This window comes from Adiantum capillus-veneris, chromosome 3 (assembly GCF_014529385.1).
Source record: "Adiantum capillus-veneris isolate H3 chromosome 3, ASM1452938v2, whole genome shotgun sequence".
Taxonomy (NCBI): domain Eukaryota; kingdom Viridiplantae; phylum Streptophyta; class Polypodiopsida; order Polypodiales; family Pteridaceae; genus Adiantum; species Adiantum capillus-veneris.
The window spans coordinates 21513332-21529058 of record NC_140933.1 but is presented as its reverse complement, the minus strand read 5'-3'; the positions used below and the strand labels follow the sequence as shown (position 1 = coordinate 21529058).

The 15727-nt window shown below is 47.6% G+C and overlaps 1 protein-coding gene across 2 annotated transcripts in view; it reads left to right on the top strand.

Annotated features, from left to right (window-relative positions):
• LOC147460588 (uncharacterized) overlaps positions 1–15727 on the top strand; it is a 49008-nt gene that overhangs the window by 28914 nt on the left and 4367 nt on the right. Inside the window, exons 3-5 of one of the 2 annotated variants that reach the window (XM_086508039.1) lie at positions 8657–8742; positions 8817–8894; positions 13716–13811. In XM_086508039.1, the coding sequence (XP_086364165.1) occupies positions 8657–8742; positions 8817–8894; positions 13716–13811 (260 nt within the window). The remainder of the gene's footprint in view (positions 1–8656; positions 8743–8816; positions 8895–13715; positions 13812–15727) is intronic. The other variant, XM_086508042.1, reaches the window with a different exon arrangement.

The window sequence follows — 15727 nt, the reverse complement described above, 5'->3', positions numbered from 1 at the left end:
GTGTGCAAACAGAGGATATGCTGTGTCTGGACATGCATGGTCTACGAACACTCACAAAAGTGCCAAAACACTTCCTAATCTAACTGAACTGAACCCATGTCATCAAGTATCTTGTCCACGTACACATAGGGTTAGATGTGCACGCGAGAGAGAGAGAGAGAGAGAGAGAGAGAGAGAGAGAGAGAGAGAGAGAGAGAGAGAGAGAGAGAGAGAGAGAGAGAGAGAGATGAAATGAAATGAAATGTTATATTAACGTCTTCAAAAGGCCATAGTGACCTATGAGACCCGAAAGTTACAAAGTGGTGGATTTGATACAAAGTCAGAGTAACAAAATAACCTAACAACAGTACAAAACAAATATATATACTATGGGGTCCTAAGTTGGTCGATGTGAGCCAAGCAAAAAACTAAGCAAAAAATGGGCGGCTTGTTGGGATAGCTGAATCACAAGAGATCTAGCATCGGTCGTTGGCGAATCTCATCAATTTCCTCCATGGTTAGTAGTCTGATCGGGCGTCGTGCATGCTTGGTCAGCGTGCTCTGAATTTTCTGTCGTAGCCTCCGTCGATGCTGTGTAGTTCTTCGCAATCGCGGGCGCCTGGATTTCCCCAGTTCAATCGCTTGGTCAATCAGTGTGCCTCTGGTGTGAGACGAGGGGGAGCTCTGTTGTGTGAGTGGCTCTTGCGGCTGTCGTGTGTCTGCTCTGAAGAAGTCTGTGATCCGTCTTTGAGACTGGCTAGCCTCGCGATTGATCAGGCTATCTCTGTGTCTGCGCAGCTCGAGCAAGAACAAACCCAGACATCTCTGATCTTCGTATCCCATGACTCTTGAGAGTGGTCCAAAACCCTCTCTGAACAGGCAATGGAAGCGGCCTCGTATCTCGTAGTAGACGGGGCAGCGGCATGTATAGTGTAGCTCTGTCTCAGGTTCCATGTTACACAAGGGGCATGTCCTGTCCTCTGCTGGTACTTCGTTGTATCTCCCAGTCTCAATCCGCAACTGGTGAGAAGATGTGCGTAACTGGCCAATAGCACATCGTATCCCATGAGACAAGTGGGTATCCATGTATCTGGGTCTCGTCACAAAACCATCTTCCGTAAGCTGGAGAAGGTGGTCTCTGTAGAAAGCCATCTTCGTGCCCAATTCTTGTGCTGGTTGTATCCATGTCCTCCTGGTGTCTAGCTGGGTCAGGTCTTGGCGGATGAGTTTGGTGACCTCTGACTGTGTAAGAGTGAGAGATGGTGCATCCAATGAGTAATGGAATGGTGGCAGCCTGTCTATGCTGAACCCATGTGCCTGAAACCATGATGTCATCTCCCCATACCAGCATGTTGTATCTCCTTGTATGGCTAACTGTCGAGAGGATTCAAGTGCTATGCGAGCATATCTGTCTCTAGGAAGTTCCCATGTGCGGTTTATGAAGGAGACTGATCTGGTGAGCGCCTCCACCACTAGTGGGGGGGCCGCTAGCTCTACTCGGATAATGGCCCGTGGTACTGATGCCTTGGCTCTAATGAGCCGCGAGATCATAGAGACGAGAGGTTTCTCCATGTTCCTCCATCCGTCTGTGCGACCCGGCCTCCCGTGGTGATCCAGTGAAGGTCCCCATATCTCGGTTCCATAGAGCAATGCTGAAGCCACCAAGGTGTCAAAGAGCCAGAGCTTCGTCCGGGGCTCCTGAAACTGAACCTGCGAACACATCCTCTCCAATCTACCCAATGCTGCGTGGGCTCTAGTAAGTCTGGTCTCAGCTGCTCTTCTGAGTGAGAATGCAGGTTCGCTAAAAACCACTCCAAGGTAAGTGTAAGCGTCTGTGTACTCCACAGTCTCCTGGCCGTATGTGAATGTAGGTGCTGACCTCCTTATCCACTGTGGGGTGGTATTAAACACCATAACCTTGGTCTTACCCAGGTTGACAGACAAACCACTTTCGTGGGCAAACATATGCAAAGCATCCAATTGATGTTGCATTCCCTCTGGGGATTTGGAGATCAACACTATGTCATCAGCATATAACAAAAGTGGAATCCATGTCCTTGCCAACAGAGCACCTTTATCCCTATCGCTGTCAATGTAGTCAAAAACCTCATCCACATACATACCGAAAAGAGTAGGAGAGAGCGGACAGTCCTGCTTCACCCCAATAGTGGAGTGAACCGGTGTGGAAAGTCCCTCCGGGGTGCGTACATGCCCTACTACTGATCTGTACAATGCCATGGTCCCCCAAATGAGTTCTGTGGGTACTCCCATTTCCTGTAATCTGCGCATCAGTCTAGCTCTGGGTATTGTGTCGAAAGCTTTGTGGAAATCCACAAAGCTACAATAGATCCGTCTCCCATGAGATCTGCCTTCCTCGATGATGGCCCTGAGTGTCAGGATATGGTCAAGAGTAGAGAAGCCTCTCCTGAATCCTGCCTGCCCAGTTGCACGTATTGCTTCCCTCTCTGCCCATCTACTCAGCTGTTGCTCAAGAATGGATGCATACAACCGTGCCAGTGTGTGCCTAATCATAATAGTGCGATAATTCCCAGGCTCCATGGGGTCTCCTGATTTGAAGATAGGTACGATCGTAGATAGGCTCCAAGTGTCCGGTAGGCCCTCACACATGGCACAATTAAACATAACTGCTAGAAGCTCTGCTAGTAGGTCTTTGGCATGCATGAAATGCTCAGCAACTAGGCCATCATGATCATATGCTCTCCCAGTCTTCATCCTGTCAATAGCTTTCTTCACCATCTCAACGGTGAAAAAGACACATGCGTGTGGGCATGGATAGGGGGGGTTGGGGAGGGGCGACTGTCCAGGTACTGTGTACAAAGATGATGCGTACTGACCCCAGGTCTCTATGGAAGAGATAGCAGGGGGGGGGGGGGAGGCTGCTCATGAAAGAGCCGCCACGCCTCACGCGAGTCTTGACTCAAGAATAGCTGATATAGATCCTGCTCGAGTCGAGCCAAAAAAGCCCTCTTCTTCCGCCGCACCAGGCGTCGAAAGTCAATCTTTGACTGTCTGTGAGTGACGTCCCCCAACAGTACCTCCCTCTGAAGTCTGGCTCTAGTCTGGCGGCACTCCTCATCGTACCAGCTGTTCTGAGGCATGCTCCTTGATCGGCGGCTCTGCTCAGGCTGGGTGTGTGGATATGCTTCTGCTGTTGTCTCATGTAATGTCCGTGTCAGTATAGTAGTTAGCTCCTCTAGAGGTCGCTCCGGGTTCTCAGTGCATAGGCGTCTGTAGATTCCGTCCATGTATACAGAATCCGTCTCCCGTGTGAATGTGTAGCGAGTGGGGGCTGCTACTCGTGGCTTGTGTGCTACACTGAACTGGAAGGAGATGGTCATCGACACCAGAGCATGATCCACCGCCACCCCGACCGATCTGGGCCCAACTGTGAGTTCCTGGATACTAGAGATGAGATTCGGCTGTGCCATGACATAGTCCACTGTGCTGGCTCCATGTCTGTGTGGGAAGCATGTAAAACCTCCCGCAACAGGAAATCTCTGTAGGCTGTTCAAGATGGCCAATCCATGTGTAGTGCCCATGTCTATCAGGTGTCGCCCATACTCAATATATTCCACATCGTGTGATAGTCTGGAAAGGCCCGTCTTTGCAACATCTAGCTCTCTTAGCATCTCCTCTGAAGTATCATAAAACACTGCCTGATGATGGGCAGTCCTAGCATTGAAGTCCCCTAGGATGATAATGTCACCATCCCTAGAGAACTCCCATATGTCATCATCCAAAATAGAGAAAGGGGACTGTCCTCTGGGTGATGCATAAACTGATGTACTCGGGGGAAAGTAGCAAATAGCTAGATAGAGGTATTTGAATTTTGCCTGTCTCTGCTTTCAGTCTCACCCACATGTACCTAGCCTGCTCGTCCCTGTGGGCTATATGTATTAGTGGCTGCAGATCCTCTCTAAATAACACTGCCACTCCCCCCGAGCCCCGCCCTCTGTGCTCTGAGCGTGTCTCCTGTCTGTAGGCTGTCTCCCACCTGTATCTAGTGATGTGAGGCATGGATTGCCCAGGGGCCTGGTGTGTCTCAGAGTAAAAGATGATGTCTCTTCCAGTAAAGCTATCCTCAAAAGCTCCCACATCAAGACGCATAGATCCATTGCAGTTCCAGGCAGCTACTTTGAATGTGGTCCCATAAGTCTCGCACCGTCATGTGGAGCGTCGCTCTAGTATTACCACTTTTCCGTCTCGGTAAAAAGCGATCTTGCCTTTTCCCCTTGCCGCTCTAATCTCCGGCATTACTTCTTGCATACGAGCGATCTGCGAGAGGGTGAGATCATCCTCGAGAAAGATGCCAGTCTCTTTAAGAGTTGGTCTTTTCTTCAAGGACTTCTTCGCTTCCATGGAGGGAAAACGGAGGATGAGTGCTCTTTCTTTTGAGGTTTCTCCTCTGCTTCCATTTTTCTTTATGTTGCCCACTCTCCATGCCCTTGTGTGTGTCGGCTCATGAATCCCCATCAAGGCTGTGAGTTCTTTTACTTCTTCGTCCACATTGCCTTTGTCTTTAAGACCGCAAATTCTCACATGTAAAGCGCGCACCCTTCTCCTCTGCTCCTCCTCTAGTGTCTGATTAATGATTTGTTGGGTGTGGACGTGGGCGTTATCTCCTTGCCTTTTCCTTTCTTGGCCACCTTGATCCATTTCTCGGCTTCGTCCGCCTTCTGTTGAGTTTTGGTAAGAACATCCACCCAAGAAGTCGTCATTTCTTTGTGCTGCTCTTCTCCCTCTTTGATGGCCCGTACTTGCTCCTTGATCGTGTTGATTTCTTCGATTACTGAGGGTTGCAGTTCGCCCTCTTCCAGTGTGTTTCTTGATCGTGCTTCGACGAGATCTTTCTTGAGTGACGCGATCTCTTCCTCTTGGGTCGTCGCTCGGTCTTCCAGCGTGCTTATCTTGCTCTCTTGGATCAGCACGCGCCCTTCGAGCATGCTTATTGTGCCCCAGAGATTGCGGTTCATCTTGGTAATTATCTCCGTCATTTCCTCTTTGCATTTTTGAATGGCGTCCTCTAGGGGGTCGGCTTTATCGTTCATCTTCCTCATGCTTGATCGCCGTCCGCAAGGGAGTTAGATGTACGTGTGCACCCACATTAGCAGCGGGCGCGGCAGCTGGGCGAATGGGGGGGGGGGGGGGGGGGGGGGCGTCCGCAAGGGAGTCACTAGATGTACGTGTGCACCCACACTAGCGGCGGACGCGGCGAGTGGGGGAGCGTGAGGCGGTATGGCCAGGGAGGGGCGGCGATAGTTACAGATGGGAGAGAGGGAGAGAGAGAGAGAGAGAGGGGGGGGGGGGGGGGGGGGGTAAAGTATGGTTTTTTTTTTAATAATAAAATTAAAATGAAAAGAAATGAGATGAAATGTTATAGTAACGTATTCAAAAGGCCATAGTGACCTATGAGACCGGAAAGTTGCAAGGCGGTGGATGGGTCAAAAAAATAAAAATAAGAAAAAAATTAAGACTTCCTACGCGTAGAAGAGGGGGGGGGGGGGCTATGAGACTTTCTACGCATAAAAAAAGGGGGGGACAAGCTACGCGTAGGGCTACGCTAAGACATGCTACGCGTAGGGGAAGCGGGCAGCAGATTCATTGCGCGAGCCGGGGGGGGGGGGGTGCGGGTGCAGAGCAGGGAGCAACGGGTGCGAGAGAGAGAGAGAGAGAGAGAGAGAGAGAGAGAGAGAGAGAGAGGGGGGGGGGGCGCAGAGGCAGCGCGAGGGTGGGTGCAGAGCACACACAGAGAGAGAGAGAGAGAGAGAGAGAGAGAGAGAGAGAGAGAGAGAGAGAGAGAGAGAGAGAGAGAGAGAGAGAGAAATGAAATGTTATATTAACATCTTCAAAAGACCAAAATGACCTTTGAGACCAAAAAGTTACAATTGGTGAATCTGATACCATGTCTGAGTACGGAAATTACAAAGTTACAAAGAACTAACACTAAAACACTAAGGAAAAAGGAAATTGGGGGGGGGGGGGGGCTTATGGGTTCCTATGAAGTCTCTCATTGGTCGCTATCGGATCTCATCGACCTCCTCCATGGTCAGTACTTTGGTTGGGCGTCTTGCATGTCGAGCTAGAGTGATCTATATCTTCTGTTGCAACCTTCGTCGGTAGTGGGAGACCCCCCAAGGTTGTGGGCATCTGGATCTGCCAAGCTCAGTGGCTCGGTCAAGCAGCATACCTCTAGTATGAGTAGGCTTTGAGATCTGCTGTAATGACTGCTCCATTGACTCTCCTTTGGTTGATGTAAAGAAATTTGTGATTCGTCTCTGAAGGGGGCCCAACCAACCCTCTCAAGGGCCCCCCCATACCGTTGCGGATGTGGTATTTGCTTTTGATTGTGTAAATGGAATGTACACACATGCAATACCTCAAATGCAGACTCTACTGACTCGAATGGGGAATGTTGCCGTTGTAACTCTTCAAAATGAAGCACCTTTGGGGCTGATCTTTGGATCCATCTCAATAAGGGATTGCTGATGACCACCAAAGGGTGGATCCGGGGCTGATTTGCACTCCCGATGTGAGAGGAATGAATGGCTGCAAAATGCAGATCCATCTGTAAAAACTGTAATATGCAGCGGAAATGATTGATAGTGGATGCTCAGGATGAGTGCTCAATGCATACTTAAGGTTCCTTTTATTGAATATGAGAGTTCCCTTTACCTCATGTGAGAGATCTGTGGAGATTAGAGAGAGAATGACACTGAGTGAAGGTTCTGTGAGAGAGAGAGAGAGAGAGAGAGAGAGAGAGAGAGAGAGAGAGGTCCCAAACTCCCCCCCAAGGAGCCCCCTCTTTATTGCTAGAGAGGTATTTGCTTTAGATTGCACAAATGATGAAACAATGGTCCTAGATGTTGAGATGCTGTTGGGATCTTGTGGTAGATGCTTGGATCTTTGAAACTAAGGGCTGAAAATGCAAGACGCTAGGGATGCTGAATGGGATTAGCAAGCTCGATGAGGCTATGGGCTGATTTGCTATGGCCGACGTCGAGGGATGGGTTGATAACTGATTTGAGAGCTGAATCTGAAACCGCTGGCTGATCTGCAGTCTTGGGCTGAAAACTGAAAACGCTGGTACTGATGGTTGGATCTGCCATGCGTCGTTATAGTGGAAAACTGAAAACGCTGGTGTTGATGGGCTGATTTGGTGTAAGAACGCCAGAGATGTTGAGGTACTGCGGGTCCTTGGTGTTGGTACTGAGGGTACCGACTTGTGCTTGAGAAGTGACCCCTAGGGTCAGTTATATATGGAATAAAAGCTGGGTTGGGCAAGGCCAATAGAAACCCACGATTTCTTTATAATGTCACTTAATAATGAGTTAACGAACTCACTTATAAGCATAGTTTTTTTCTCACTGGTGATGAAGGTCAATCGGGCTTCCGGGCGCGTCCGCGTGAGGATGACGTGAGAAATGTTTTTCTCACTTGGTAGGGATTTTTACTCTTGGGCCCCAAAATGTGAGCTTGGGTCATTATGAGTGAGGGCGCCTTTTGAGGATCTGAACCTGCTCACCCGATTGTAGCTCTGTGCTCCCTCAAGCTTCACATTGATTGCCTCACCTCCTGTCTTCATTCACGAGCCACATCGATCCTGCCTCCCGTTGCGATGCCCTAGACTCTAGTTATTTGGAGTCATTTGAGTCTACAGTCTTGTTGGTTTTGGAGGCTCCATATTTTGCCATCTCTTGCTTAATGCATTCTGTGGTTTTGTGTTGCTCTCTAGTGTCTTCATTGCAAGTTTATATATATATATATATATATATATATATATATATATATATATATATATATATATGTAGACTATTTTCTAGGCTGCCATATGGTATTCCACGTATGGTATCTTCGGGGGGTTTGAATCGGGCTTATTTCGGGCTTCCATACTTGCCCGAGCGAGACACATGGTTGCCATATGGAAAAACGATCACCTACAATTGGGTTAAAGCGGTTCATTGTGGGAACCCACTGTTGAGCATGCTACTGACCTAGGGGAAGGTCCTTGGCTGCCTTGCCGACCTTGGGCCTCCTTCCAACTCTACCCCTCTTGTGCTGTGGTGATGTCAGCTCAGTGGGAGTGGGCGAGTGGGCTGCATCAGAGTCCCTTTGAGCAGACAGAGCTGAGTCTTCCATCGGAGTCTACTGTAAAAAGTGTATTTGCTGCTAGGGGAAAGTGAAAGGGGGGGAGTAGGCTTGGGGGAGCAGGTGCAAGGAGAAGAGTGGATAAGAGGCGAGGTTGTGTGCATGAATGTGTGTACAAAGGTGAAGCAAGGACCAGAGGATTAAGGGAGGAGCTGATGGTGGGGGAATGACAGGAGGAAGGGGGGAGGAGAAGCTGACGGTGGTGGGAGGCTGCAGTCAGCGCAAAATATGCTGCATATGTCTGAATATATGCGCTGATAATTTGTGGGTGACTGCACTGGATGGTGGCGAGAGTAGGGTGAGGCGGAGCAGAAGGTGCTCGCTAGCAGCTGGCTAGGTCAGATTTTTGACTCATTTCTTTCCTCGAATAATTGGTGTCATTCTTTCTTGCACATTGCTTAATGGACTTGAGAAGCTCAGACTTATCTAGAAGTGTCTTGCATGTTCATGCATTGCCACCTTTGGAGCAAGTTTTGCAATTTAGTTGCCGTTTCTTATTTTTAAATCTTAGTGCAGGAAAATGCCTCCCGACCTGTGAAGACTGCAGCCATTTTAGATCGTAAGGGAGGAACGCGCCATTTTTCAAACAAGCAACAGGTATTTTCTTTCCTGTTTAAGTTTTTAGTAAAGCCATCTTCCTATTAAATTTACAAGAAATTAACCTATTGCAGGTTGCGGAAACAATACACAGAGTGCTGAATATTTCTGTGAGGCAAGGATTCGGTGGAGTTGGAACATTCTGTGAGCAGGTGTGTTTGTGATCTCACAAGCAAGAAGTTTTTCTTTTGGAAGCGCCTTTGGCAAGCAGGATGAATTTACCTACACAACATGGATGTCAAGCGCTTACAGGACATAAAACTCAAAAGACTTATGGATGGCTGCTTGATCGCTAACTGATGCACATGAAAGACTAATTGATTTTTATCTGCTTGATGACTGCAGTTTTGAATTCTGGGTGGTGCCTGTCTGGCCGGCATGTTCGCTGCTTTTTCTTCGCTGTGCTTTTTGTGTCTATGTTGTTTGGCTGAGCCATAGACTTCTCTTTGTTTTGTGGGCATGCCTGCTACTGCCCCTTGTGCCTATCCCCCCTTCCCTCACTTCTCTTAGCCGTGACAGTCAGCCCTCTTTCTTTCATTTTGTGGTTCTGAATTTATTTTGTTAGGTATTGTTTCGTGTTTGTTTGCCTCTCTGTCTTGAAGGTGGGGTGGTGTCCTCCTCTACAGCAGATTTCCTACTGGCATAGCGCTATTGTTCTTCTTGGTTCTCCTGGTTTAGCTTCTTCTCTGGCAGTTATTTTGCAGCCACCTTGAGCAAGAGGATTGACATGTTGCGAGTCTTCTTCGTAGGTGTGCTCCAAATTAGAGGGCTTTGTGTTTCTCTGCCTTGCTGGATCTCTTCTATAGGGTTTTTCTCTCTGTAGCCTGTCTACACAACAATTTGATGATACGATGGGGAGCTGGTGTCCTTCCTCCACATTCGAGCTGTGGAGGTCAGGAGGGTTGCATTTTCTTTGATCTTGCACATATGATGTGGCCTTGTCTGCTAAGTCTCAGCCTGCTCTTGGGCATTTTTGACCTACATACCTTTGCTGCTGCATTTTCAGCATAGCATGCAGGTTTTTACGGCCATCTTCCCCTTTCAGTTCAGCCGGAAGCAAGTCTAGTCCTTGCCATCATTGTGCTCATCTGCAGCCATAGCCTCGCAGATCTACTGGGCTTCTGTAGGAGTGTTTCTCTGGCCTCCACCTCTCCTTTGGGAAAGGAGAGGTGGAGGCCAGAGAAACACTCCATCTCCAACGAGAGAAATTTGACTTCACTGATCATGCTTAGGTTTCGACTAGGCATGCTGGATGAAGACGCAATGTTTGACTCTTTGATGTAGTGAGTGCTCCTTTCCTTGAGCTTGATAGTGTAGCTTCCTTTGGTACTTTTCTTCTTTCTTCGTGACTTTACAACATTTTGAAGTTTAGACGGTGGTGGTTTGCAAGCTTCAGGAAGGAAACTTAAGAGTGGTGCTACTTTTTTATCTTCAGGTGCATCACATTTAATGTAGGTGAGTCGTGTGACCAGGGTCTTGGTCTATTGACCAGACTAGCAATATCTTCATCCTCTATTGTCCGGAGTTTGTAGAGTAGCATCTCTAAGCCCATTTAGCTTCTATTAGATCTTGCCCAAAATTTTTTCTCTAATATCCTGTGCATCATGTGCATTCATCAATGAAGTCTACATAATTATTATACATGGTTATACCCAAGGCTTCTTCATCTTTGACTATTAATTACCCATTATTGGTGGAAGATGATGTTCTAATTTCTCTTAACCGTTTTCCCCAAGTTGATGAGTCTTAGTGATGGAAACTCTCCAATCACTAATGTCTACCTCTTCACAAAATAACGATTACAATGTCATTACTCCATATAAAATCATAACATTCATTGTTGTGATTTGGTGTGTGCACACGTGCTCTATATTTGAGAGCAAACCTCATTGCTGTTGGAAAGAGCTTTGGGATTATCATCTAATAGAGCTCTCTGTTTTGTTATGGGAAACCCTCTCTAGCTCTGGTATAAACACGGCTGTATGTCTCTATCCTTGAGCAATAGTTGAACAGATGGACAGAGAGTGAGGGCGGCAAGCCAGTTTCAGGAGAGACTTCTCCACTCTTGACCATATTCTGACGCTCGGACCCATGAATGAGGAGGTAAACACTCATCGGAGGGTATGCAACAACAGTTGGATGCATTACATAGCTTTGCGGAGGATAGTGGATTGTCTATAGTGGATTGTCACATGGTATCAGCAGCTTCGGCTTTCTATGGCTTGGGACAACGCATCTCCGCATCAGGTTCTCCTCCCAAGTTCAGCATAACCAGTGTTTTCATCATAGTTACCAGGAACGGGAAACTGGAACCGGGAAGGCGAAACGGCAGCTGCCACAAAATGCCATTCCCTGTTACGAGTTCTCACGTTTGAAACACGGAACGGGAACTTAGAATGGGAACGCGGAACGGAGACCTAAAAACGGCCATTCTCTGTTAATATGGTTTTGATGCAAAATCTGCCAGCGTTTTGCAAACAACCAGGCGCGCGATGAGATATGCGTTTTTCGTCGTGGAGGATCCCCCTCCACCTGTGTTTTTGCAGATCAGGTCAGGGTTTTTGCATCAGGCTGCTAGCGCTTCACTTCTGGGATCATTTCATCGCCAGAAACCTCCTTTGCTCCATCTGCGTTTTTCAGCCAGATCTGCGTTTTTGGACAGTTGTTGCGTTTTTGCAGTCCCACCGGCCTTGGCATCCGATGCCTTGCCGGCCCCGTATCCTCTTAGATCTTCAGATTTCAGCCATTACCCCTTGCTGTTTTCTCTGTTTTTCAGTCCATCTGGGGCAGTGACATTGATTCCCCACCCTCCCTACACCATTTGCACCGCTCTAGTCCTTGCCGGGAGCGTACGAGCACGCTGAAAATCTCTAGACAGCAGCGTTTTCATCACCTCGCAGTTGTGTTTTTCGGTGGACAGCAGCCTCTTGGCTTGTGTTTTTCATAGAGGATGAAGTTACCTCCTGCCAGGACACCATCCGATGGTGGTCCATGCGGTCTCTCAATGACTGCTGCAGTTCGCGGTATCTTCGACAACGGCTTGATCAGCTACGGGCGTACGATCCTTGGGAGATCCATTCATTCCAACCATCATTCTGCGGATGCGCACTTCAGAGGGGGTGGTGACTTGTGGTTTGCTATGGACACACCTATGCACTCATAAGAGGAGTTCACACGAGATATGGCTATGCTCATGGCATATGGGATCACGACATTCCCAAAGAAGACACCACCATCTTTGGTGGACAGACATTTACCATTTGACCTCGACATGTCAGATCACTTGCTTACACAGGAGCATCTACATGGACTTGGGGAGAGGATCTTGGATCTCTTCTTGGACATGTTCATTGCTTGGATCTACAGGCTGGAGAGGGACTTCAGTGCTTTGGACTCTCTTGGAGAGTTTACCCGTGAGATGCAGGAGATCAAGCATCATTACGCGACTACATCCGGAGTCACCCGGAGCTTCGCTTGGATTGTAGTGCAGTTGCTGTTCTACACTCCTGATCGTTTGGATTGCTACCTTTTGAGTTGCTTACACTCACCCTCGATAACCTTACAGCAGACTTATCCCCCGACCTGGTCAACAGGCCACTCCCAAGTCATTTACATTGAGAGCCTCACCGAGTTGTAGTTTGGTGGCGTCGTTGGCGTGGATTTTGTTTTGGTTAACATATGAAGCCAAAGTCCAGTTGACCAATATTGCTACTCGACACATGTACTAGGGATAGGTAGCACTATCCATGATGTAAGCCACGTGGGTGACAACATCTATAGACAATCGCAGAAGAAGCCATGGAATGAAAAAGACACAAGAAAATAAGAAGCAACAGCAAAAAACACACATACACATGCACCCAAAACAAGCTTAGCATCACTCATGCACACAATTCATGTGGTAGCAGGATCTGCTTTCTGTTTTAGTTTTGTCTTGTGTGTGGTTTGTGTATGGGGGACTCCTCTCTCCTCTCTACCAAGTTTTTCTTGCAGCTTTATTCTCTCTGGAGTTTGCTCCGGTTCCCTCATCTGCTTCCTGCTGAAGAGACGGGCAAGCGTAGAATATCCCTTTGGTAAACCAGTTGCATGTAGTACTGAATGTCACATGACTAATTGACAAACTATCGTGGCAAAAGAGAGTCAGAGAAGGAGAGTGTAAAGATGAAACGTTTTATGAAAATGGTCTCTACTTAGAGCTTTTTCTCAGTTGAAAGAGCTTTTAGAGAACCTCTTGTCAATGGACAATATTGGTAACAACCTATGGGATGAACCAAGCATACAATTTACAAAAGAACAAAGGTAAAGCCAAGCGAATACTCTGTAAGTTAGTAGATGGATTTGCTAGATGTGCTCTCAAAGGTGTGTGTGAGCTTGAACCACATGTTCCATACTGCATCTGTTGGTGGGTGGTGTGCGGCCGCGCCGCCCATCTTATGAATTGTATTATCAGGCTACCTGGGTCCTGGGTTTACTTAGTCGAGAAGCTGTATCAGCCTTCGCAGATATCCTACCTAGTGGCTGACCAACATGCTTCCCAAGTAATGAGGTACCCTTGAAGAGAAGCATGGCCAATGGTGACTGTCTGACAAGATGAGATAAAACAAGGCTAAGGGGTGACCTGCACTGGCCTGAGTTTGGTGGTGTTTTTTGCAGGACAGTTGCTAACTGCGCAGCAGTGTTTTTTAAATAAGCAGGAAATCTCCATGCTGGGACAACGTTTAGGCATGATACTCAAGGCAACCGACTTTTTTTCGTGTGTTCAAAAAAGTCTTTTGGCTGCTGATCTTTATTTTAGCTATCGTCTTTTTAAACTGCATTGTTTTCTACTGTGCCTTCTGTGTTTCTTAACAACCATTTCTATATGAACTCTATTCAGGAACTTAGGTCTCTTTTAGGAACTAGTTGTCAGGCGGGCTTGTATCCTAGATTTATGTACTAATGATCTAACAAACATTCTTGGGCTCTTTTTCCAGGTTCAGACTGTTGTTGCGGAGGATCTTCTTATTGTTCCCCATGGCTCACAAAACACAAATCTCGTATTTGCCCGCCCAGGGACTGTTGTCATTGAGGTTCTCTCTCTCTCTCTCTCTCTCTCTCAAGATGGTCTCATAGGTCATTTTGGCCTTTTGAAGACGTTAATATAACATTTCATTTCATTTCTCTCTCTCTTTGAGGATGGATTCTAGTAGTAGTATCTTTGTTCTAGTTCTTTTTTACCTAGACATGGTATCACATTCACTATTTTGTAACAAATTGGTCTCATAGGTCATTTTGGCCTTTTGAAGACATTAATATAACATTTCATTTCATTTCATCTCTCTCTCTCTCTCTCTCTCTCTCTCTCTCTCTCTCTCTCTCTCTCTCTCTCTGTGCTGGATCTCTTGTGATCTAGCTATCCCAGCTAGCTGCTTAGTTCACACCTAGTAGTTTAGGATTCCATAGTATTTTATTGTGACATTTGTCATTTCATTTTTGTCATCTTGTTACTCTGACTCTGACTTTGTATTAGATCCACGACATTGTAACTTTCTGGTCTCATAAGTCACTTTGGCCTTTTGAAGACGTTAATATAACATTTCATTTCATTTCATCTCTCTCTCTCTCTCTCTCTCTCTCTCTCTCTCTCTGTGTGTGTGTGTGTGTGCTGCCCGCTCTCTCCTACTCTATTTGGTATGTATGTGGATGAGGTTTCTGACTACATTGAGAGAGATGGTTATAGAGGTGCACAACTGACAGGGACATGGATTCCACTATTGTTATATGCTGATGATATTGTGTTGATCTTCGACCCTCCGGAGGGGATGCAACATCACTTGGATGCTTTGCATAGGTTTGCCCAGGAAAGTGGTTTGTCCGTCAACCTTGGTAAAACCAAGGTCATGGTATTTAATACCACCCCATAGTGGATCAGGAGGTCAGCGCCCGCATTCACATACGGCCAGGAGAAGATGGAGTATACATGTGCTTACACTTACCTTGGAGTGGTTTTGAGTGGGCCAGCATTTTCATTGAGGAGGGCAGCAGAGACTAGATTGACCAGAGCCCATGTAGCATTGGGTAGATTGGAAAGGATGTGTTCACAGGTTCAGTTTCAGGAGCCTCGGACGAAGGTCTGGCTCTTTGACACTTTGGTGGCTTCTGCATTGCTTTATGGAGCTGAGATTTGGGGACCTTCATTGGATCATCACAGGAGGACAGGCCGCAGTGATGGATGGGGAGACATGGAGAAGCCTCTGGTCTCTATGATCTCGCGGCTCATTAGAGCCAAGGCTTCAGTACCACGTGCTATCATACGAGCAGAGCTAGCTGCCTTCCTACTAGTGGTGTGAGGCGCTCACCAGATCTGTCTTCTTCATACACCGCATGTGGGAACTTCCTAGAGATAGATATGCATGCCTTGCACTTGAGTCCTCTCGGCAGTTAGCCATGTAGGGAGATACAACATGGTGGTATGGGGAGATGACATCATGGTTTCAGGCGCATGGGTTCAGCATAGACAGATTGCCTCCCGTCTAGTACTCATTGGATGTGCCCTCTCTAACTCTTACACAGTCCGAGATCACCAGGCTCATTCGCCAGGACTTGACTCAGCTACATGGATACAGCCAGCACATAAGCTGGGCACGAAGATGGCTTTCTACAAAGAGCATCTCCTCCAGCTTACGGAGGATGGTTTTGTGACGAGGCCCAGATACATGGACACCCACTTGTCTCATGGGATACGATACGCACATCTTCACACCAGCTGCGGATCGAGACTGGGAGATACAACGGAGTACCAGCGGAGGCCTGGACATGCCCCCTGTGTGACATCGAGCCTGAGATAGAGTTGCACTACACATGCCACTGCCCCGTCTACTACGAGGTACGAGGCCGCTTCCATTGCTTGTTCAGAGAGGGCTTTGGACCATTCTCTAGAGTCATGCGGTACGAGGATCAGAGATGCCTGGGTTTGTTTTTGCTCGAGCTGCGCAGACACATAGAG